The 24,724-nt window shown below is 37.2% G+C and overlaps 1 protein-coding gene across 1 annotated transcript; it reads left to right on the top strand.

Annotated features, from left to right (window-relative positions):
* The first annotated feature begins 829 nt into the window (after positions 1-829).
* On the top strand, positions 830-23,182 carry LOC144964888 (mitogen-activated protein kinase-binding protein 1-like). The gene is made up of 11 exons (XM_078899620.1): positions 830-974; positions 4,672-4,763; positions 6,208-6,354; positions 10,587-10,876; positions 12,094-12,356; positions 13,793-13,933; positions 16,518-16,708; positions 17,790-18,054; positions 19,386-19,535; positions 19,994-20,154; positions 21,709-23,182. The coding sequence occupies exons 1-11, from the start codon at positions 954-956 to the stop codon at positions 22,244-22,246; spliced, it is 2,259 nt and encodes a 752-aa protein (XP_078755746.1). The 5' UTR covers positions 830-953; the 3' UTR covers positions 22,247-23,182.
* Positions 23,183-24,724: the final 1,542 nt, after the last annotated feature.

The following is a 24,724-nucleotide window of genomic DNA, read 5'->3' as shown; positions in this document are numbered from 1 at the left end:
TCTATTTTCATAGCAATACCAAAGAAAGCAGGTGCATTCAGATGCGAAAATTTTAGAACTATAAGTTTAATAAGCCACATCAACAAAATACTGTTGCGTATAATTATCAACAGGCTAAGGAATAAGATTAACCCCGAAATCGCAGAAGAACAATATGGATTCCAACCTGACAGAGGGACAAGGAACGCAATATACCTCCTCCGTGTTTTAAGTGAAAGAGCTATACAGGTTCAGACCCCACTATACCTCTGTTTTGTCGACTACAAAAAAGCTTTTGATAGAGTACGCCACGAAGAAATACTAAAACAACTGCACTCCATTGGCGCTGATGAGAAAGACCTCAGACTCATGCAAACATTATACTACACCCAGCAGGCATCTATCAAAATCGGAAACTCTACAGGAAATTCCATTCCTATTAAGAAAGGAGTCCGTCAAGGGTGTGTTGCCTCACCAGATCTGTTTAATCTATACCAAGAAACAATCATGAGGGGCATAAATAATATGGAGGGAATAAAAGTAGGAGGTCACACCATAAATAATATAAGATACGCAGACGATACGGTACTCATTGCAACATCAGAAATCCAACTTCATGTTGTGTAGAAGACCTAAAATTGTCCACTTCTTGTCAGCCATTTTCGTACATAATGTGTACAGTACTTATTTGCAAAATGTGTTCACGTCGTTTGCGCCCTATTTCGTTTTTTGGTTTCTTTTGATTATTTTTCTGCATTTTATCCTGTTCTATGTCAATCGTGAGAAAAACCAACTCAGTTAGACAAGAAATGTGAATCAATTTGAATCCGCACACTTCCGTACTCTCACTAAACGATTAAAAGAGAAAAATCATTGCACATACTTTAGGTCCGTAGGGATGTTTGTTTTTATAATAACAATAAAGATGTTAGGAAAAGAAAAGGTTTGAAAGGTGTCACGGATTTTTCATCTTAATGGGAAGAATGGATGTGGCGGTAAGATTTTCCCGGTTTTGTCTATCATCAATATTACACTGAAAAGTGCACCGTTTTAAATCAAAACAAGGTTGATGAGTTAGAAATTTAAATAAAAACAGTCTGACGTATTGAACAACAGCATATATTAATGGTGTTGCCTTATAGACAAATTGGGAGAAATTCCGTAAGCTCCTCGGTCTAGCATCTCTTTCAATTAGTATTTTCACCGTGATCTTTTGTTTGGCGTTTATTTATTCAATTAAAAAAAACACTAGAAAAAGCCTTGATAGATTAGTGAAAGTTTAAAATTTCCATTATGTGACCAGTACGTATTTTGGTTCTACGCTGCCATTTTGTGTTTAGAAGGAGGGAAAGGTAGTGCTAAGTAGTCCTAGTTTGTTTTTTTTCTATTGGGGTTAGCTCGAGGTCGAAGGGTTTTTCTCTTCTTTCTATTGGGTTATATGTCTTAGTAAAGGTACTAGATAGGGTGTTTGTTTTTCCTAATAAGGTTAGATAAAGCAATAATATTATATACTCGTTGGTTAAAGGTAATAGGTTTATTTTTTCTTAGGGTGAGTTGAGGGAATATTTGGGTTGTTTCCCTTAGCACGAGGAGCTTTCGTAAGGCCTCCCCTTAAATTCGGGCTCTATTCCGTATAATATTTCAATTTTAAAACATCACGAGATTCAAATTCAAATGGATTTATTGATAAAGAAAAAGAGGAAAAATTCTACCAGTGCAAACATGACACATTTGCTCGCCTTGAATTAAAGTTTTATTTATCCACAGAAAGAACCTGAACTGGTAGGATTAACACTAATACTATATGGGTTAATATTACCAAATGCATTTCAGGTCTAAAATTGGGGTCTTTATTTCGTTTGGACAGTACCGGGAATTCTCGGACAAACTGGTAACTAACCAAGATGGCAGCAGCTTCTGGTGGCATCAAACTACAGTTTTATGACAGTCTATCAAGGTGGCAGCAGCCTCGTATGGTCCTCACACTACTATGTTATGACGATCGACCCAATCAGCAAAGTCCGGGCCGCACTCGTGCACCGTCGCGAACCCGCCCGGTAGCATCGTCACAACACACCGTTCAACTAGAGGCTCTGCCGTTTCGGGTTCTTGCCCACATTGGGTACATGTGGGACAGGTGGAAAGTCCCCACTGATCAAGCACACTTGCTGTTAGGCAGCTCCTCGACCGAAGCCGATTCACAGCCACCCAGTGTCTCCTCTTACTAGTATCAAACCCTGGCAACTTCTCACCAAGCTTAGAGGAGTGTACGTCCCCGCCCCCACGAGGGATTGAATTCGTCCAAACCGACTTCCATCTCGTATATGCATCTCTGTCCGTAGTCAGGGAAGCTGCGTACAAGGGTTGCCGGGACTTATTTCGGGTCGAAACGGGGGCGCCGTCCATAATGCGCTTCAGAGGGGTATTCCCATTCCCTCTCTCTCGGATCTTATTTAGCCAGTTTACCTAATCGTCTCCCTCCGGATATCGAGGGGCTGGATCGCTGCCATTCTCGGGCCCCATTCTCTAGGAGTTGTTGCCAGCGTTCCTGACACTATGTGCATCGACCTGCGAAATTTTACATCTACCTTCTCAACGTCATCGACGTGGCGAAATCATTACCACATTCGTGTTCAGTGGCGAACCCACCCAACACCCACTATGCAACGTTTGACCAGATGGTCTGCGAGAGGTGGAAAGCCCCAACTGATGAAATGTGGCCACTGTTGGGTTCTAGACCTAAGTCTGTTTACAGCCACCCAATACACATCTCCTTTTAATGACACTGGCACATAAGTCTGACAATTTCTCTCGAGGTGAAACCTCGTCCGTGGTCAGGGAAACTAAGTACAAGGGTTGCCGGGACTTATTTCGGGTTCTAGACCGAAGTCTGTTTGGAGCCACCCAGTATATTCTTTTAATGGCACAGAAGCCTGACAACTTATCTCGAGTTAACACCCCGTCAGTAATCAGAGAAGCTAAGTACAAGGGTTGTGGACTTATTCCGGCGTCTGTTATACCGCTTACCTTCTCAATTTTGTCAAGCCAGAGCCAAGTATTGCTCCAATTACCGGGTCCCATTCCTTGGGTATTGTTGTTAGCTTTCCACACTATCTGCATAGACTTGTGAAGTTTTGCATCTACCCTCTCAACGTTTCTGGTTCTACCTCACCCTTGAGCGCAATGGTCCGCGGCGGAATATCATAATCATATTGCTAACGCGGAGGTCCTTAAATGTGCCCAGTCCGCACCCCAAGTTGTTCCCATCAGCTCCATCAGAAGACCGTTGTTGGAAACCCCCTAGATATGGACACAATACGGTACAACGTGACCCCCAGGTATATCGCATACCCTTGACGAGACTAACTGGTCTCTGACTTTAACATTCAGTTTCCGTGTGTGCCAGCCGCTTTTTATAAGAACGTTGTAGTTTTTGTAGTTGTTTACGTCCTTGAAGTACATTCTCGAGATGGTCCCAGTCACTGCTTGCTCTGGTAAGCAAGGGCACAACCGTCCGCGCATATAATCGAATAATGATAATAATAATAATAATAATAATAATAATAATAATAATAATAATAATAATAATAATAATTATTATTATTATTATTATTATTATTATTATTATTATTATTATTATTATTATTATTATTATTTTAAAAAATGATAAAAAATAGTAATGATAATAATAATAATAATAATAATAATAATAATAATAATAATAATAATAATAATAATAATAATAATAATAATAATAATAATAATAATAATAATAATAATAATAATAATAATAGTTTCCTAGTCATAAACAAGGCGAAGAATGTAAAAAAGAAAAATTACGAAATTGAGCTTTTATAAGCGCAATATCCACTAAACATGCTCACAGCGCTTTACAAAGAGTGCCAGGCCAACAGCAACATTTAACATGTAGGACGGGACATGAAGCCTGTTAGGCGATATTACCAAAAACAACGCTGTTAACGACCAGGTACTCATTTTACCCCTGAGTACGATGAGAGAATTTGAGTAAAGAGCCTTTTCCAACGACTCAACTACGCGCCGAGCGAGACTCGAACCCAGGACCTTCCGATCTGAAAGCGAGTGCTGTACCACAAGACCACATAGCCGCACTGACCTTTTTATACAAAGGACACCTAACATGTGGGTTGAGTCAAAGAAAACGGAAATTTGGTTTGACATGGCCTGCAGCTGAATTGAATTATGCACTATGAAACGCCTTGAGACTGGTATTGTGTAGCTTTATCGTCTTGTGGTATTACACTCGCCTTTGGACCGATGGGTTCCTGGTTGGAGTCTCGCTCTTGGTGGAGCAAGGTTAAGTTCCAGGGAAATGCTCTTTACCCACAGTAATTTTCTCACCGTACTCAGATGTAAAATAAGAACCCGGTCTCGAAACAGCGTGGTCCAACAATTTGTCTGACATTTCGAGTGTTTCTATTGACTTGGAACCACTTGTAAAGTGCTTTGAGCACATTTGAATGGATATTGCTCTATATATAAAAACGTCTAAGTCTTTTTAGATATAATAAAATCCAGAAATGCGCTGTTTAAACATCCATTTTATCTCCTCTGTGATTTACATGGAATTCACGATTATGAAGAAAGTCGGATAATGCCCAATATAAATGTTTTATTCTGTTTATCTCTTTCACGCAACCCATGATGGTTCAGTCCGCATCGTCTATCTTACGATTTGGAAAGGACTCGAAATCCGCAAGGAAGAGGAAGATTTTATTTCGTTCTTACAGCGATGCGGACGCCAGGTAAGCGTTCTTGGCCAGTTGCCAGTAACGTTCCTTTAGAAGCATAACTTGGTGGTAAAGAAAGAATACTGAATCATGCCATACTCTGGAAAGACGCATATTTGTAAAAATAATGGCTAGAAAACTCGCCCTTCAAATATCGCTCGATTCAAATGACCCTCATCTTGGAAAAAACTCTCAAAGCTGGGACATCGTGAAGTCAAGATGAGGGTCATTTTAATCGATCGGTATTTTAAGAACTAGTTTTCTGGGCAAATTTTTAAAGACGTGTCTCTTCAGAGTACGGCAGTTAACTAGTTAATTGTATTTTTCTTTCCTCTTGCACTGTGCGCGACTCTTAGAGCAGGGGTATATTATTGGTAAGGGTCGACCACGGCACTTTGCTCGATTGTCGTCACTCCAGTTTCAAGGAACACATGTATAAAAAAAAGTAAACCTTTCTAGCCATAAGGACATTGGAGCCGGAGTTTATCTTGTTTTCTAAAGCGATAAACGACAGTAGCAAATACTTTTTACATTTTGAATAGGACGTTAGTCTATCGCAAAGTATTTGATGCTCCAAGGGCCGAATGACTCTGAAGGACTACTTTCTTCTTCTTCTTCTTCTTCTTCTTCTTCTTCTTCTTCTTCTTCTTCTTCTTCTTCTTCTTCTTCTTCTTCTTCTTCTTCTTCTTCTTCTTCTTAAAAATCTATTACATACCTAGCTACCATATCACTGCTAGATGGATAGAGTAGAAGGGAGGGAAAGGGGGAGGGGGCAGAATAATTCTCGATTACACTCGTTATTGATACCAGTCACTCTACTCTGCCCGTGAGGCGGGAACTCTAGCATCTGAGCTATTGGGAACCCCAGATTAATGAAAAGCGATCAATAAAAAAAAGTTAAGACCTAGCATACTGATTGATAATCATAAGAATTATTGCCGACGCTTGTTTCGTTTTTTTTTTTATCCTTTTTATTTTCGAATTAAACGTTATCAAGTTTTGTTGCTTATATTTTAAGTTTCTGATCTAAAAAAATTACAATTTAGTTTGTGGTTTAGTTAGAAAGAGCCAATCAAAATGTTTAGAAGTTTACTTCAGGCTGACATCTCCTAGGACAAAAAGGGAATTTTCGAACATTCGTGTCTGCCTGAAAGACGACTCTCTCGCGATTCCTTAAAACCTGAAAATTTTCATGCATCCGTGGAAACAGTTTTGGCGGCGTAACAAATACTAAAGAATTAGAGGGCCGACAAAAGGCTTTGTACTGTTGAACCTGCGTATGAAGACACAATTATTGGTTTGATTCAATATTGTAATGAACAATATTTTTTGTATGAGTTTGAGAATATATTCCATTATGACAATGAAGCGACAAGAAATTGGGTTATCAGACCTGCAAATAGGGGTATATAGGACTGAACCATTGCGAAAAGCTATTACTCCACAACTCCTCTTTCAGGCCTAACTTCTCGATGACGATGAGATTAAAGATGGTATTAGGGATGACATATCCAGCTGGTAACTGCATCTCCGTCCACCCCGAGTCAGGAACCTGTGCCTATACAGCGTCGAACGCCGTCGTCCTCTTTGATACAATAAATGCCAGGTAGGCACATCGCCTTTTAAATTTTAGCTTAAAATAGGGTAGAGAATTCGTGACATCACACCTTCCTCTATTCCGGTTCAAAACTCATTGGTAGTGTGTAACCAGTCCTCTGGAGGAACAATTTAAATATTGAATCATAAGGCGGCATAACTATTTTAGCAGCAGAATGTATAAGCATATTCTTAGGATTAGGGGCGTAAAAGAGCGAGGATGGATGCTCTTTATTGACGACCAGCATTATATAGACTAGAAAATAAGATGCCATCACTCTGACACTAGAAGCGCAGATGTACAAGGTATGTATCCAGTCCTCCGGTAGTTTGATTTTACACTTCCAATGAGATTGGAACCAGTATTTTGACATCCCAGTTTTACTCCCTATTTATACATCAATTATCAATGGAATAAGGTGACGCTCAACTTGTCAAAAATTATTTACATCCGTGACTTAAAAAAAGAGTGTCAGGTTTAAGAATTTGTATTTGACAAGTTAATCGATACTTGGAGGAGAACAATGATTATGGACAAAATAGTGTTTCGCCTTTGTATAATATATGGTGTCCATTTATTATTCACTGATAAAGAATTGGAATATTCCGAAAATGAAGTGGAACAAACATATCGCAAAGATAATATCAAGGGCTTAAAGAACATAAAGGGGATATATTTATTGTAATCCGATAAGCTGTCCAAATAACATCCACGTAGTCCACTGCTACAAAACGTTCGTGCGAATAATTTTAGACTCTGCGAGTATTGTCTGGGACCCTTATCTCCGAAAATATATCACCGTTTTGGAATTAAACAGGCGAGTTATGCCAGGCAAATTTACAACTTCTCATCACAAACAAGAGCCTCGTTACTGGTTAAAAGTCTGAGCTTTGTGAACTTTTAGATCGGCCAAAAAAAAAAAAAAAAAACAAAAAAACCCAACAAAAAAATAACAACCAAAAAACTAGTGCGGGGCGGTCCTTGGCAAGCTTAAGGACCACGGTCCTACGGTCCTTGGGAAATGAAGACCGCAAGGACCGGTCCTAGGACCGGTCCTTTTCGACATTGAACATTCCTGAGAGACTGTTGGAAATTCGAACCGGTTTGACCTTTGAGACCGTGGGATCGTTCATTCTTGAACCGTTAAAGACCGCTACACGATGAAAACCGTGGTCTACAGGAGTAAAACACACGGAGTAGTCACACTCATTTCAAATTGTAACCTAATTAGAGAAGAGGGGTGATGCCTTCTTTATTTGCTCACCGTACTTCATTGTTACTTCGATAATTTAATAAAATTTGAAATTTATCCCCATTAACGGAGATAATGGCATCGCCCAAGGGGTTGATCGAGTTGTTCGTGGCGTTGATAGACACACGCAAGAGGGCAGCGAGCATTGAAGAGTAAGAGAGAGACGTGAAGTTATAATAAGAGGGGGTGGATGAGGTAATAAGAGGGGTCGATGGTGACTTTTCGCCAGATCTAACAAACTCAGCTACCCATTCATTGCTGAGTAGACAGGGATTCAGAAAAAACTCGACTGCACCCGGGATCGATCTCTGGCCCTTTGCGTATAGAGAGTGCTCTATCAACTGAGCTATCGGGGTCTCCAAATATTCTATTGGACTTTTTTAAAATTCAGACGTTATAACTGGGTTTTTTGGAAGGAAGAAACTAATGAAACTCATATTATTTGATTAGTAAAAACACCAAACGAAATTTTAATATTATTGTATTATTTTAAATGACAACACTGCGATAGAAAGGAGTGGTGACAAGAGATGGACAAAAGAAAACAAAAAATCGGATTTGCTACTTGCTAGGTTCGACACACACACACACACACACACACACACACACAAACACACACATCTTTAGTAGTCACATACATTTCAAACAATAACCCATTAGAGAAGAGGGGTCATGCCTTCACCATAGATCATTGTCATTGCGATCATTATGGTGTAGTAAATTTTGAAATTTACCCCGTATAATGGAATCGTCCAAGACGTGCGCCTCCTGTTCCCCCCATCTCACACACGAAAGGGTGGTTTGCGGAGTGGAGGTTGGTGGTCGTCTGCCTGTATGGTCGTCTGTGTCGTTTAGTGTATGGCAAAGGGGGGTGGGTGTGATTAATTAAGTGGGATGGGTGGTGATTGGTGGAAGATAGGCAACCGAAGCAACGAATCGCTGGGGAAGTAGTAGGCTATGGCGCGAGACCGTAGGACCGTGGTCCTTAAGCTTGCCAAGGACCGCCCCGCACTAGTTGCAAGTTGATAAGAAGTGAGGACCGCCGCCGGTCTTCCCCTATGGGACCGGTCTCCGGTTCACAGCTAAAAGACCGTGGGACCGCCGGTCCAGACCGGTCTTCAGCGCGGCACTACAAACCCCCCCCCCCCCCCCCCCCCCAAAAGAGCCAACTTATGCCTCCTCGATGAGGTCTACCACAAACGAATTGAAGTTAATTTCCCAGAAAACATTAAGCACATCTACAAACCGACTAGAGGGCATGCTTATCGACTGATGATTCTACCCATCAAAATCAAACGTCCACATAAATTCCATCTTACCACCTTTTATTAGGCTATGAAATCATTCGCCATCTGATGCAGCGGAATTTGACAACCTTGTTTTTTTTAATCGTTTGGTGTCATTGCGTATTCAGCAACACCCTCAATCGCACAATTTCATTATTTGACACGTTCAACACAATCCTTTATTAATTCCTATCATTTTCTAATCCATTCTAACATCAAATGGAGTTCGGTCCTCAAACTTAAAACTCTACATAATGGAGAAGAAAAAGAAGAATAAGATTAATTGATTAGCCTCATACCGGACACTTCACTAAATTTTTGAAATCTTGTTGCATGTTGAGAGTCATTTCAATCGATAGATATTTGAAAAACTAAAGTTTTCTTGCCAAATTTTAAAAAAGTGTCATTGTACGTCAGATGTGGTGATGCTGATCGTCCTCACGGTGATCATTTTTATGATGATAATTATTCTATTTTCAGCCAGCTTCGGAAGCTCACACCCGGTCCAACCGAAGGATGTCATCTCTCTTTCCACCGATCTTATCCAAGTCTCCAGTGGTTTTCCCCTATTGCGGTTACCCTGCAGTGTCTAACTGAGCGCTGTTTTCGAGATTGCTCCCTCCTTCATCCGACAAACATGGCCAATCCGTCTCAATCTTCTTTATTTGACCATTTCAGAAATAGGAGTCATGTCAGCTTTGTGCAGAAGATCTTTAGTTGTTATTTTGTTGGGCCAAAAAATGTGGAAGATTTTTCGTAGACATTTGTTTAGGAAAATATCGAATTTGCAACAAACGGTTTTGTTGATTTCCAAGATTCTGCTCCATATAAAAGAACTGATAACACATTACTATTGAATATGCGCATCTTTGATTTTGTTGAAATTTTATCTGCATTCCAAATTTGTTTAGGGTGCCAAAACTTTTACGGGCTTAAACCTTTCATTTATTTCCTTAACTGTGACCCCATCTTCCAAGATAGCAAAATTCGGCCATGTTTTCTCTCCTATCTCCCAATTGTTTGATGGATTCTTTTAGTTTTGCATTTATTGTCATTGTTTTTGTTTTTGGTTATGTTTATCATTAAGCCTATTTTCAGGGCATTGTGGGCGATCTTCTGTGTTTTTGTTTCCAAGTCCTGAAATTTTTGTGACATGAGAACAATGTCATCTGCAAAATCCAGATCTTCCAACATCTCTAAAAAAGTCTAAATCTGATTCCTGTTTTGGTCCCATTCATCGATTCTTTCACCCCCCAATGGAGTGCCAAAAAAAAAAAAAAAGAAATGGGGATAATACAAAGCCCTGTTTTACATCAGTCTCTATTTGAAAGTTTTCTGAGAGTCCTTGTGTACAAATTACTTTTGGCTTGAAATCAGTATATAGCTTTATTTTACAAGGTTTACTATATTATAATTATGATAGTGTTAACGGTTATGATAATGATGATTATGTTAATGATAATGATGATGACTCCACGACGCTGATAACGATGCTGTTGCTGTTCTTGTTGGTGCTGCTGCAATGATGATGGTAATTGTGATGATGTTCTTGTTGTTGTTGTTGTTGTTGATGATGATGAAGATGATGATGATAATGATGATGATGATGATGATGATGATGATGATGATGATGATGATGATGATGATGATGATGATGATGATGATGATGATGATGACATTGAAATGTGAAAGCGTCCCTACAGGCAAATAGGTTACATGAAGGAGTCCAAAAAGCCACTTGGGACCATTCGTTTCTCAGAAGATGGAAGGTACATTGTGACTGGGGGTAGCGGGCATATGCCTCCCGTGTGTGTGTGGGATGTAGCCCACCGGATGTGCATTGCTATGATGTATGGACACGAGTTTGGAATCAAGTGTGTGTCGTTCTCACCAAAAATGGACATAATTGTCTCCATTGGTAATATCTATGATGGGTTTATTTACATATGGGCCTGGCCACACAGAGAGAAACTTGCCGTCAATAGATTTGCAGGTAAGTTTGATTTTTATATATCTTGTATTGTAAGTCTCTTTTGTTTCTGTGTAGCTGCTTGGGGTGGGAAATGTAAACAATCTGAAGTAATAAAAATAAATAGAATTATAAAGCATGCTAAACGAATGTTAGAAAATTATGTATGGGACGATTTTGAAGATTTTCACAAAGATATTGCTGATGCTAAGATTAACAAATTTCAAAGAGACGAGTCCCATCCTATGAGCAGCGAAATTAGAATGGGCCAGAGGAGTAACAGCCTAATAATACACACGGAAACCAAAAGACAAAGATATTTTAATTCATTTTTACCATTGAGCAATGCGAAACTTTAGGATGATTTTTATTATAGGAAATTTGAAAAATACTTTATTCCCTCTAAAATTTATTAATTTATGCATTTTTACGTTGTGCTATATTTACATAATTTAGTATATATTTATACATTCAAATGCCATGCTCTACATTTACTTTTTATAAATCTGTGTTGGCTATGTGCAATCCTACCCCAATATATTTTCAAAATTCTATTTACATTACACATCCTGTTTTACAAATCTGTTCCACCTTTATGTCCGATTTTTATAGCTTTGCGTGTACCTGCTGTATATTTTATGAATATTTTATTCTATTTTATGTTTATTTTGTTTTAAATTAGTTCGTAATTTCATCAATTAGTTCACGATAGTGCATACATCTGCGCTAATATAACGATGAATGATATGTAACATTATGGGAATTTCCTTTATGAATCAATAAAGTATATCTTATCTTAAATATTTTTTTTGCGAGTGTCCATTCTAATCCACACAATAGAGTTCACGTTATTTGTGGTTATATATATATATATATATATATATATATATATATATATATATATATATATATATATATATATATATTATATATATATATATATATATATATATATATATATATATATGGATAGATAGATAGATCGATAGATAAATAGATAAATAGATATATAGATAAATAAACAGATAGATAAACAAACTCTGAACCTACCGATCCGAAGGCGACTATCATACCACTAGACCACACAGAAAGAAGGAAATAGAATCTGAAGATTTTATATATATATATATATATATATATATATATATATATATATATATATATATATATATATATATATATATATATATATATATATATGTATATATGTATCTCTTAACTTATCTCTTTCATCATTGCAGAGGAAATATTGGACGTGGCATTCCATTCGAGTAGCTCATTTTTTGTCACCTGTGGTATTCATCACATCAAATTCTGGTATCCACAACCCGTTGAGCGTGACAGGACGGGAAAGACGAGAAATACGATTGAAAGCACCGTCCTATATGGACGGCCTGCTGTCTTGGGCAATATCAAAATGTCCAACTTTCTCGGGGTCGCGTGTGGAACAGACAGGACGTCCAATTTCGTATACATAATAAACAGTACTGGTTATGTAGGCCTTGTAAGTGAGTTACGCATTATTACGTCATCTATTTGGGTGATCCATACAAAAAAAAAAGAACTTAAAATTACTGTTTATATAAGCTTTGTAAGTGAGTTGCACATCGTCACGTCATCCAAATAGGTGGTTCATTAAAAAGAACTTAAAATACAGGATATGTAGGCCTTGTAGGTGAGTTACACATCATTACGTCACATATTCTGGTGATCCATCAAAAGAACTAAAACTTAATGGTTATGCAGGTCTTATAAGTAAGTATTGCACCATTGCGTCATCTATTTGGTCATCCATTAATAACGAACTTAAAATTTCTAGTTATGTAGGACTTGTAAATGAGCTACACATCATTATGTCATCTATTTGGGCAGTTAAAAAAGAACTTAAAATTACTGGTTAAGTAAAATGAAGGCCTTGAAAGTGAGTTACGCACCCTAACGTCATCTATTTGGGTGATCTATTGGAAGTGTACACCAGTAGGGAACGAACCCAGGACACTGAGATGTTGGTACTATGAATGTTTAATGAACTTGGGACTATGGTATGTGGACACCAATCTGGAACGTATACAAGAGTGGACACCAATCTGGGACGTACACAAGATTATAGGATGAGATACAATTGGCGAGTGAATCAGGGACTGTGAGATGTGGACAATACTGGGGAGCGAGCCCAAGGCTGAGGAAGAAGACACCCAATGGAGAGTTAGCTCGTAATACCTTGGGTGGACAAAAGTGGGGACTGATCCTGGGACTGTGGGAGGCCGACACCAGAGGTGATGAACCTGGACTAAGGGAGGTGGGCACAGGTGGAGAGAAAACCTGGGATCGGAAAATGGTAGTCGGAAACCAATGAGGTGCGAACTCGGGACTCAAAGATATGGATAGAAGTGAATATTGAGTGAACCCGTGGCTATGGGAGGTAAGCATCAATGGGGAGCGAACCCGGAACAATTGAAATGGACACCAATGGGGAATGATCAAAGGACTATAGGTTGAAATACACCTGACCTGGGACTGTGAGATGTGGACACTACTAGGGATGGAACCCAAGACGGGAGGAAAAAGACACCTAGTGGAGAGTAACCCCAAATCTAAGTGGGATGGTCACAAGTCTGGAGTGAACCTGGGACTGTGGGAGGTGGACACCACCGGGGATTGAACCCGAAACTAAGGGAGGTGGGAATAAGTGGGGAGTAATCCTTCGGCTATGGAAGATGCGCAACAGTGGGGAGAGAACCATAGTCTCTAATGTCTCCCCACTTGAGTGGATTTTGGTAGATTTCGGTGGATTTCGGTATTCCATATTACCGCCCATAACTATGTAGCTTCAACATCCACACAACGCCGACAGTTCAGTAGCCAGTGTTTAGAATGTTAAATTCATTTTTACACAATTGATTTGATAACTCGGTAATTCTAACAGTATTTCTTCTTTAGCTGTCCTCTGGGATGCGTGACATTATCAGGTTGAAAAGCCTCGGTAAGAAGCAACTGTCCAGCATCTCAGTCAAAGATGAGACACTCATTGTTGCAGCCAAGGACGGGAACGTTTTTTTCTGCAATGCATTGAGTTTAGAGGTGAGGTAACGTCAATTTGTGTTGTCATGTGAATATTTTTCTTAAAAAAAAAACAAAACCCAAACCGCCCCCCCCCCCAAAAACAACAACAAACAAAAAAACAAAAAAAAAAAAAAAAAACAAAACAAAAACAAAAACAAACAAACAAAAAACAAAAAACATAAAAACTTTACGTTAATGAGATAGACACATGAATAATATAAAGTTGCTTGACACGTGGAATTGTGACATTTATCTCCCTTGTCGCTTAGTTGCAGCTTGGCATTAAAGGGGGAAAAAGGATTGTCCTGAAATCAGGATTTTTTGCAAAATTGATGTTTTTGAATTTCATTGTAAACTAATCAGTGCATATGTGACACATCGTTACAAAAACGGTATTATAAAGGGATAAACGAGGCTTAAAATTGCATTTTTGAGTTTATGTTGTCAAAACATGTGTTAAAATAAAAGCTTTCTCTTCTGAATGTGAGTTTTTATTCTTTGATTAAAACAATCATTTCCTTATTGTCATCAATTGAATCTTGATCTCAATTTGTTTTATCTAGTTCAACTAATCACAGTAGCAATTTGACGCGATGGATCACGTATTTACGAATTACATCAATAAAACTTTACTCTAAAAAAAAAGTACCACGTATTTATAAATGTGGGCAGAAAACCCGTCCTACAATGGAAGTCCCAAGTTTGAGAGTTTTGATTTGGCAAGACGAGGGTCACTTGAATCAATCGATATTTGAAGTACGAGTTTTCTGACCAAATTTTTAAATACATAAGTGCTTTTTTAGAGTATGACTGACTAGATTTCAGAACGTAGACTTTATACTCCCAACGTTATGGAGCTCCACAATCCAAGATAGAGGCGATTGCATATAATCGAAGTACAGGTTATCCATAACGTCTTTCCTTGATTTCAAAGACTTATTGTTCTAAAACCGTTATAGGTAATATTTGCATCTGTTTTCGCCATCTTCTAAAGAAAAGTCATACATTTATGCCCTTTCGTCATCAACCCGCATTACATAACCAAATTTAGCAAAATCAACCTGAACTTAAAAGACCTTTGTTCTCTATTCTATTATGGAATGTCAAAAGTGCGACCCAAATCTTTTTATGTAATGTGATTACATGAAACGAACTCGTCAAACGTAGCTTAACAAGCTTTCATAGCCCAGTCAGACCATTAAAGGAAAAAAACTTTTAAAAAAATTATTAGGATATCTTAAATTTGTTGAGACATATAGTGAGAGATCGATCACACTCCCGCCAAACAATCAATTTATGTCGCCCTTTTTGCTTTTCTGAAATAAAAGGAGAGAAAAATGAGGTCTTTTAAGTTCATGTTGATTTTGGTAATCTTGGTGACGTAATGTATATAATGCTCCCAATACTCCCCCCAATTTTTGTTTCTGAGCCTAATCTGCTTCAAATTGGACATAAGTTTTCATTTTCTGATGCGTCATAATGTACTCCGCCCCTTATTCATTTATCCACCAACAAATTAAAAGAACCAAGTTTTTCACGGAACTTGTCAAAGTCGATGAGATTGATTTTGCAAAATGTTTTTCTCATTGACGATACACATCAATTAGGATTAAGGTCAAGTTAATATGATATGCAGATCATTATACAAAATAAAGCATGAAACGGACCAATCTTTTTTTAGATATATACTCGCAATGTTTGTGAATATTCGGCTATCATCGTTCTATTTTAATGGTTCATAAAACTTGAACAATAAACAAGTTTTCTCATTTGAATGTCAAAGTGATGAAAAAATGATCACTAAAGTCATGACTGTTTTAAGAGCCTCCCTCTTGTTTTACGGTCCACAGTGTGTAATCGTGTTTAGTTCTTTAATTTGAATAATTTTATGGCTTAACAAACAAGGGCTTAGCTATGGCGTTGAAGGGGGTATCTATATCAATTAAGGTGATGAGAAATGTTTCGCTTTGGAACTAATATGATACGTATCGATTATGATTGTATATTGATTTGTATGACCCACATCCTCAAAACGGAATATGTCGAGGGTAATTTAGTTGCTCAAAATTGAATTTTTAGACGAAGAATATATAACTTTGGTGAGGCTTTGTGCGGCTGTGTGGTCTAGTGGTATAACACTCGTCTTCGGTTCGAGTTTAGCTTTTTAGCTTGGAAAAGGCTATCTACTCACATTCTCTCACCCGTAATCACGTGTTAATGAGTACCTGGTCGTTAATAGAGTTGTTTCTGTCCGAAAAAATTGTAAAAAAGCTTCACAAGGCGTCATGTCTAGTCTTATATGTTAAGTGTTGCTGTTGGCTAGGGACTCCTTGAAAAGTGCTGAGCATGTAAAGTGAATATTGCGCTATATAATAAATGCTTAAAAAAAATCTATATGTTTAACTGTGGATAATAGTTTCGTGAAAAGCCAAAATTAAAATTTCATCTTTCTTGTCATTTTAACTTAAAGATAACCGTTTGGAATCTTTTTAGACAACATGATGCCGTTTTGAGGCGATTGCGTTTGCTGTAAAACGAAATAAAATTCATTCCTGATTTATTGCCTCCAAAATGTGAAGATGTGTTTACTTTGTCTCCCAAGGTGATAAGTTGCCTGCCACCAAAAGCCGTTCACGGCGAAGCCTTCAGTAATAATTCGGGATTACTGGGAACTAATTCTCGCATGAACACTTACATCTGCTATGACCAAGTCCACAAAATATTGTCCGTATTTTCCACGGGAGGCAAACTGACCATTTGGAATGTCCAAGATCCTCACAACATTGTGAAAATGTAAGAATGAGAGAATTAGATTAGTATGGAAAAAGTAGTCCATCAGAGCCATGAGACCCAAAGAGTCGGAGTTTATCCCAGTTTCTATTGCTTCAAATGGACATTAGCAATTCCTCGCTATCCTTCGGATTTGACACGAGTCAATCGCAAAGTACTTTCCGCCAGCCCTGACAGAACCAGCTACCCAATCACTGCTGGGTGGACCGAGGGGTCAGAAAAATTCTCGACTACACTGGGATCGATCTTGGTCCCTTTGCGTGTGAAGCGAGTGCTCGACCAACTGAGCTACCGGGACTCTCAATTTGTATGAAAAGGAAAATATTAAAGAAAAAATCTAAAAAAGAATGATATGTATGATTCATTGCGAGATACAACACACATATGTATATACATGTATATGTATCTTTTTGTAATGAAAACGCTCTCAAACAAATGTTAACATTTAGTCAATTACAGGAATGTTAGAATAAGCTCATTATATCGTACTATTTCCCGAGTTGTTAATTACTGCACCTCGATTTATACGCAATTAAAGATATTACATTATACTCTTAAGGTCACTTAATTATTATTTGTGTTGCCATTATTAGCCACCGAGTGTTGTGATCAGCCCAGATTAAGTTCTTTCTAATTTACCCTTAGCCTTAAGCGGTAAAGTATAAATCAAAATGGGTGTGTTGTTCATAACTATTTTTCATTCATTGTTATTCAGGTAATTCAGGTGAGAATTTTAAATGAGCTCAAAAAGCTATCAATATAATTATGAAGTTAAATTAATATTCTGAATTTGAAACTTGATTTTTTAAAATAGTTTCCTTTGTGCCTTGGTTATTTTCAAAACATGTCTGCCAGCTGAATAAGTAACCTGTCTTTCAGATTTCGAAAACTCTTCAAGATTATTGGACAAGTTAAAGTGAAATGCACGGCGCAATATAATGTCATAATGCAATTCAAAGAGTCCAAGTATAAATGCTCAAAAACTGAGAGGTTATTCGATCTGGCTGGTTGGCAAACTAATTTGTACTATTAGTCCATGCATAATCCATTTTCATGTATTCCTTCTATTCCTTGTTGAGCCAAGGCTGTACATCTATAACCATTGCGGTGGTATCACTGGGTCAGACCTTCTGCCACTGAAATCCAAGAGCAATAAAAAGAGAGAAGTGCTAGTCACAGTGGCTACCGATGCCACCATTCGTCTGTGGGGCTTGGATGTGACGAAAACTATTTGTTGTGATGGTGTCACTATAATGTCCACCGACTTGGCATCTCCTGTCGATGAAATAGACTACTCCCTTTACAATTCGGACGAATCAATTCAGGGCGACCTACTCACCGCTTGCAAGGTATGAAATGATATACGAGTTCTGAAATTTTGATGATTTCCAGCGTCGAGGTCTTGACACAGCACAACCTCAGGAATCCTACGCGTCAAGACCCAGTATTGAATACATCTCTTAGTAATGATTAGAGGCGTTGCAGATCGTAAACAAAGGGGAGTAATCGACTACTTTTTGTTTCTTAGACGCGCAATAATATAATTGCATCTCTTGTTTGTTTATGGCGTATCCTTGTATTTAACGGTTAAATGAAATGATCAAATAATTTCTTATCTTATTTCAAAGCAATCTTTGCTGATTGGTATTTTTAAACGGAAGGCGTAAGAATATACAATTGTTTCATTTCTTTGTGTTTATTAAACGAGTTATTTTTATCGTGCCCAATAACACTGCGAGCTTGCGAGTATGTGTAATTGCACGATAAAAATATAACGAGTTTAAGAAATTTTTTGAAATGAAAGAATATGTTTATTCCACTCTCCATGTAAGATTATTAGATATTTCGTGACCAGAGTGTATCGTATTAGTACTTTTATTCAAAATTGTGTTTTTCTCCATCCGCTTGAATTACAATTTGATCCAAAATTTAAAAACGGTGAATTTGTATTCATGCGCACTAAAATACTATTAGTTCTTGCCAACAGCTGTCTTTTTTAAACACCATATTTCATACCAATAAAATGTGCGAAAATATTTTGCAATCGTTGAATAAAATTTATATTTAACGCGTCCAAAGCATTATTCAACGATTACGTATTTACTCAGAAATGATGGGGTTTTCTAATAGGAGAGGTGGAATAAAACAATTTTTGAATATATTATAACTTTCCATAAACAAACAAACACACACACACACAAATGCACAATACACACACAGACTCACACTTAAATAGGCTTCCTGTAACTTATCAAAAAGGCATATCATCGTGATGAGTACAGACGATACATGTTATACTGCATTTTATTTTACATGTTTTCCACGATGATTTATTGTTGTGGTGACGAAGGGTTTGTACCCGAAACGTCCATTGTCTGTGTTGTTCCTATCCGAAGCCTCTCCATTTTCACTCTTTCGTCAGTATTTTCACGATCCCAGGCTTCAGGCAGCCCCCGTCGCTCTCTACTTTTCCCATGTCGTACATTCTAACTTAAATTAAAGAGCTGTATGGAAGAGAAATTATTTCAGTTTGAAACTTTGAACATTAAAAATTATGTCTCGTTTTCTGGAGTAATCTACTTATAATATCAGATTAAAGCAGAGGAGAGAGGAAGGGTTATATACAAATATATGAAACAAAAATTTAATTGCGGCAACAATAATATTATTCTCTCACCAGATGTGTGAGGATTTTATAGCGACGGGAGACAACCAGGGGAATGTTGTTGCCTACAATATGAGTGATCTCCAAGTCGTGGCCAGCGTCAAACAACATATTCGTGCCGTGTCATGTGTGGAAATTTTTACTTCAGAAGTAACCAACCATAAAGTAAGAACATCAAGGCGTATAATGTATAGGTCCCGAAAGCTTAGTTGGTAGAGCACTCGCTTCACACGCAAAGGGACCATGATCGATCCCAGGAGCAGTCGAAATTATTTCGAGACACCCCCCCCCTCCTCTGTCCAAAGTGATTGGTTAGCAGGCTCTGCTAGATCTGGCGGAAAGTACTTTGCGATAGACTAGTGTCTTTCTAAAAGATAGTAAGCAATTATTATTGTCCTTTTTTTCACTATGTTGAAATTTAAACTTAAAATTAAAAAAAAAAAACAAACTTCAACCAATATTCATGACATAGCATATGGAATTTATGAAATTGAAATTTTGTTTTGCATTTTCAATAAGTGAAACTTTTCTCAAAACACTACTCTTCCATAAATAAAATGTGTATTGATATGCGTATCATGCGAATAAACAACGTATATCATTGAATCCTCTTGCCTTTACAGTATCTTCTAAGTGGAGGCAGGGACCGAAAAATCTTTATGTACGATCTGAACGACAAACTCAAAGTACTGAGTTCGACCCTCCTCCATTCTGGAACAATAACGGTCTTGAAAGTATTCGAGAGGGAGGGACGTATATTCTTAGTGTCATGTGGTTTGGACAGGTAACTCATATACCAAAGACATCTTTTACTAAGTAGACACATTTGAGACCTAAGGGGTAAAATAGTTATTCACAATGGAGTAACATTCACATCTTTACAACACAATGTGTGTACTTAGTACTTATTTTATTTAACTTTTTCAACACACACAAACACATGCACAATATAACCAAAAAAAATAATTAAAAAATCAAGCGAAGCCCCCCCCCCAAAAAAAAAAAAAAACAACAAACAAACAAACAAAACAAAAACAAACAAACAAAAAAAAAACCCCCCAAAAACCCCCCCCCAAAAAACCCCCCAAAAAAAAAAAAAAAAAAAAAAAAACAAAAAAAAAACAACAACAACAACAAAAAACAAAACAAACCAACCCAACAAATAAAACAGAAGTTATTTTCAGACGAACCACACTGTTTACATAATACTATTTCAGTAAGTCACAAAAATAACAGCAAAGTAACTCATATTATTTCCATTGTACTTTCTAATCGTTTTATTTATCTTCGAGATAAACCTGCTTCGGTCTCAGACAAAATTCTCACTGACAACTACCGATCAAACTCAATTTTATAGTTTCCACATAGAAAAATGCGTACTTTTGACAATCTGTAAATGGTTAGAAGATTTAAAGCTAATAACAAGATCATCAAGGTTACTTATGCCTCTATCATGTTCTCGGGTCGATTTCTTTTTCTCTTATCGAAGGTGTAAATCTCCAATCGATATTGCTGCCGCTTTTTTGACAAGAGAAGTTTTCTTAGCCATTAGACCTTGGCTGAAGATTAAGTCGGGGGAGTTCCGACAGACTAAGATTGAAGGTTAAAGGGCAAATTTAGGATTGGACTATAATTTAGTAAGCCTATAATATAAGGACTGAATTTCGTATTAAATTACTAGGGTCAATGTCTATGCACTTAGTCATTCTACATGAAATGGACCCTGATTACTATCAGTGGAATAAAAATGATATCCACATTCCCTCTGGATATGTCCATCATATTTTATTTGCAATATAAATATCCGACCTTAAACCTCTCTTTACCAACCACAGGAATATCGTTACATATTTTACGATACAACCAAACGTTCTCTCATTTTGATTGCCTTCGTAGATCACAAAATAATAAGAATTTTGTTTTGTCATAATTATAAAAAAAAATTAACACTGTGTTGTAAGCATATTTTGCTGAAAAAATATATATAGCATGGGATTACTGCTTTTGTGTTTGGGTGAAAAGCTCTATTTTTTGGTCTTGGTTGGGTGTCAAATCTTTTGAAAATCCTGAAAATGGACGGTAAGGAGAGAATTAAAAAGATAATCTATGTTTTTTTGAGTGTACACACCTAAAGACATCCGACTGATATTTCCTTTTCACATAGAAGGAACGAAATTGACGTCACTCAGCTTTTTGTTATTATATTTAGACAGCCATTTTATTGATTACTTCTCACTAAATTATATTAATAAGACAATGAACTTCTAAGGTTACACATTGTTTTGTATGATGGTACATTCTATCCAGCATCAATACATCTTTGTTTTGTCTTTGACAGGTCGATGGTTCTCTCCGTCTCCAATATACATTTATTACCTACCTTCTCAGTCTGTTACAACCGATGCTTATCCAGCAGCATAATGGACTGTGTCATCCACGAACGTGATAACACTCTCGGATTCGGCACGGTCAGCGGCGACATCAGCGTTTTCTCCATGAACACGTTCGACCCAGTCCGCGTTTTCAGGTCCTCCAACAACATTAACATTCGCGTGGACAAGATCGCTCTGGATTCGAGGAGCAATTTACTTTTAGCGGCATGCTCCGATAGGACGATCAGCGCCATCAATTACACCGACGGGAAAATTTTGTCGATTACCAGCAGTCACAATGTCAGCGGCCTCTTTTTCAGCATCAACAACCGTTGCTTTATCTCCACCTCGACCGATGGCTGTATATTTGTATGGGGTCTTTCAAACCGAACAACGGCTAAACCGTTGATGAAAAGTTCCAGCCTAGAATTGCGGAGCTTTGGATCCAGGAAGAATCTGTCGTCCTCGTGTATGTCGAAAGCGTCATCTTTAATGCATGTATAGCCATAACGTTTGTATTCCTCCAAGTTGCACTCAGTGTTATGCCAAGATTAATGTTTTTTCTATCACTATTCTAGTTGTATTAGATATTCCCCCCCCCTTCTTTTTTTCTTACTCTTTCCTCTGCAAATATGCTTCACTATCATCATCATCATCATCATCATCATCATCATCATCATCATCATCATCATCATCACCATCATCATCATCATCATCATCATCATCATCATCATCATCATCATTCCTTCATCTTTCTATTCCTTGTTTCTTCTTCTTCTTCTTCTTCTTCTTCTTCTTCTTCTTCTTCTTCTTCTTCTTCTTCTTCTTCTTCTTCTTCTTCTTCTTCTTCTTCTTCTTCTTCTTCTTCTTCTTCTTCTCCTCCTCCTTTTCCTACCCCTCCTCCTCCTCCTCCTCCTCTTCTTCTTCTTCTTCTTCTTCTTCTTCTTCTTCTTCTTCTTCTTCTTCTTCTTCTTCTTCTTCTTCTTCTTCTTCTTCCACTACTACTACTACTACTACTACTACTACTACTACTACTACTACTACTACTACTACTACTACTACTACTACTACTACTACTACTACTACAACACTACTATTACTACTTCTACTACTATTACTTCTACTATCACCACCCCCCTCATACTCTTCTTCATCTTCTACACTCTCTGCTGCTATTGCTATTTTTATTTAATTACATTCTACTGTCTATCCATTATTCATTTTCGTTTTTAATCCCACATTGCTCAAACAGACGGAACCAATCTTTTGGTCTGCATATTACGAATACAATAATAATATATCTAGCCCTGATGAAAATTATAAAATTCTCTTTACGGTTCTCAAAACCAAAGTTTTATGGCATACCATCACGTATTGTGAGGCAGAAATTTTATTCCTTTAATATTAATAGTGAAGATTTGGTCTATAAACAAAAAAAAATAGTGCACACATGACGTGCGTAACAAGTCAGGGAAAAATTGCATGCTGCCTGGTATGAGTGAAATTTATTTTTTTAATACAAAACTTGTGGACTTTAAAAGTCCAGGGTTCGACTACCGCCATGAGCGGCACTTAGTTGAGTCCTTGGAAAAGGCTCTTTACCCAAATTCTCTCACGGTACTCAATTTTGAATGAGCATCTAACCGTTACCAGCGTTGTCTATGTTGGAAAAAATGTAAACTAAAATCGCCCAACAGAAAATATAAGATTCCGTAATTTTGAGCAATATTATTATCACTCTTTTCTGTTTACTTTTTCTCATTCCATTATTTCCCTTTAACTCTGTTTCTCTATTTTAAAAATTCTATTGTTTTGATTGAATATTTATTATGAATGTTGATTGAAAGCATACAGCATGTATTGAAATGATATTAATACGCCGTGGTTTTCAATAAATGTCGTTTCCCCCTGCAATTCGGTGAAATGATTATAGCACGGCCATTTACAGGTTTAACCAGTTACCTGCTGTGCTCTGGAAAACACGTGTTTAAACATTTGGCCAGAAAACTTGACCTTCAAATATCGATCGATTTAAATGACCCTCATCTTGGCAAAAAGTAAAAAAATTCTGGGACTTTGCAAAGTCCAAAGGGCGAGTTTTCTAGCCAAAGTTTTTAATCCTTGTTTTTCCAGAGTACGGCAGTTAACTGGTGAAAATTGACATTGAATGAGATGAAGACTGAGTGGATAAAGAATTGCTTGAGAAAGACACACAAAAAGAAAATATTCCTCTGAGGATAAATTAAAGATTTCTTTTTCAAACGCATCTAATTAGAATGACTAGTAATAATGTAACATTCGAAAATTAAGTCATTCTATTATTAAAAGTTATTTTTTAATGTATCTACTTACAATGATATACTAGTAAAATGTAACATTCGAAAATTAATTCCATCTATCTATTACTTAAGTTTTTTTTTCCAGTGTATCTAATTACAATGATATTAGAATGTAATTAAAAAAAAATCCCTCTATTACTAAACGTTTTATAAACACTATGCAGTCTGTACCAAAAACCATCCACTCATTCGAGTTAAAATATCAACAAGCTCCATCTCGCCCCAGCTGCAGGCTATTTGAGTCATTTTTACTTATTTCTTGGCTACCCATCCAAATATTCTTTTCATTAAGCTATGGTTTGGTAAATCTTAACATTTGTTTATTGTATTATGTAGTATTTATTCCCCATCAAAGACTATCAACATGAGATCTTTTATTTAAAAACATGATTGTTTTTGGCCACATTTCTAACTTTTCTAATTGCGGACTTCTCAAAATCACGAACCATTTTGAAATCTCAAAGTAGCATTTTTTTCAAATACATATTTTGATATTTACAATACTTACATTATAACCAGCTGTTAAAATGTCCTACTTAAATAAGTGAATAATTTAACTCTCTTCTTTCATTCCTCTTCATGACCTGTCATACGTACACATTACACATATTAAAATTTAAAAATCCAGTTTAACAGCAATAAG

Source organism: Berghia stephanieae, chromosome 2 (genome assembly GCF_034508935.2).
Source record: "Berghia stephanieae isolate SIO BIC M18660-M18661 chromosome 2, UCSD_Bste_1.3, whole genome shotgun sequence".
Lineage (NCBI taxonomy): Eukaryota > Metazoa > Mollusca > Gastropoda > Nudibranchia > Aeolidiidae > Berghia > Berghia stephanieae.
The sequence above is the reverse complement of the archived record's forward strand: the minus strand, read 5'-3'. Positions and strand labels throughout refer to the sequence as shown.

What these genes read in the sequence shown, in the direction of transcription:
- LOC144964888 (XM_078899620.1), top strand. Translation starts at nt 954, where the DNA reads ATGGGAAGAATGGATGTGGCG. An exon ending in TGGGAAGAATGGATGTGGCG is followed by an intron (nt 975 to 4,671) that starts GTAAGATTTTCC and finishes ATGATGGTTCAG; the next exon opens with TCCGCATCGTCTATCTTACG. An exon ending in TGCCGTCAATAGATTTGCAG is followed by an intron (nt 10,877 to 12,093) that starts GTAAGTTTGATT and finishes TCATCATTGCAG; the next exon opens with AGGAAATATTGGACGTGGCA.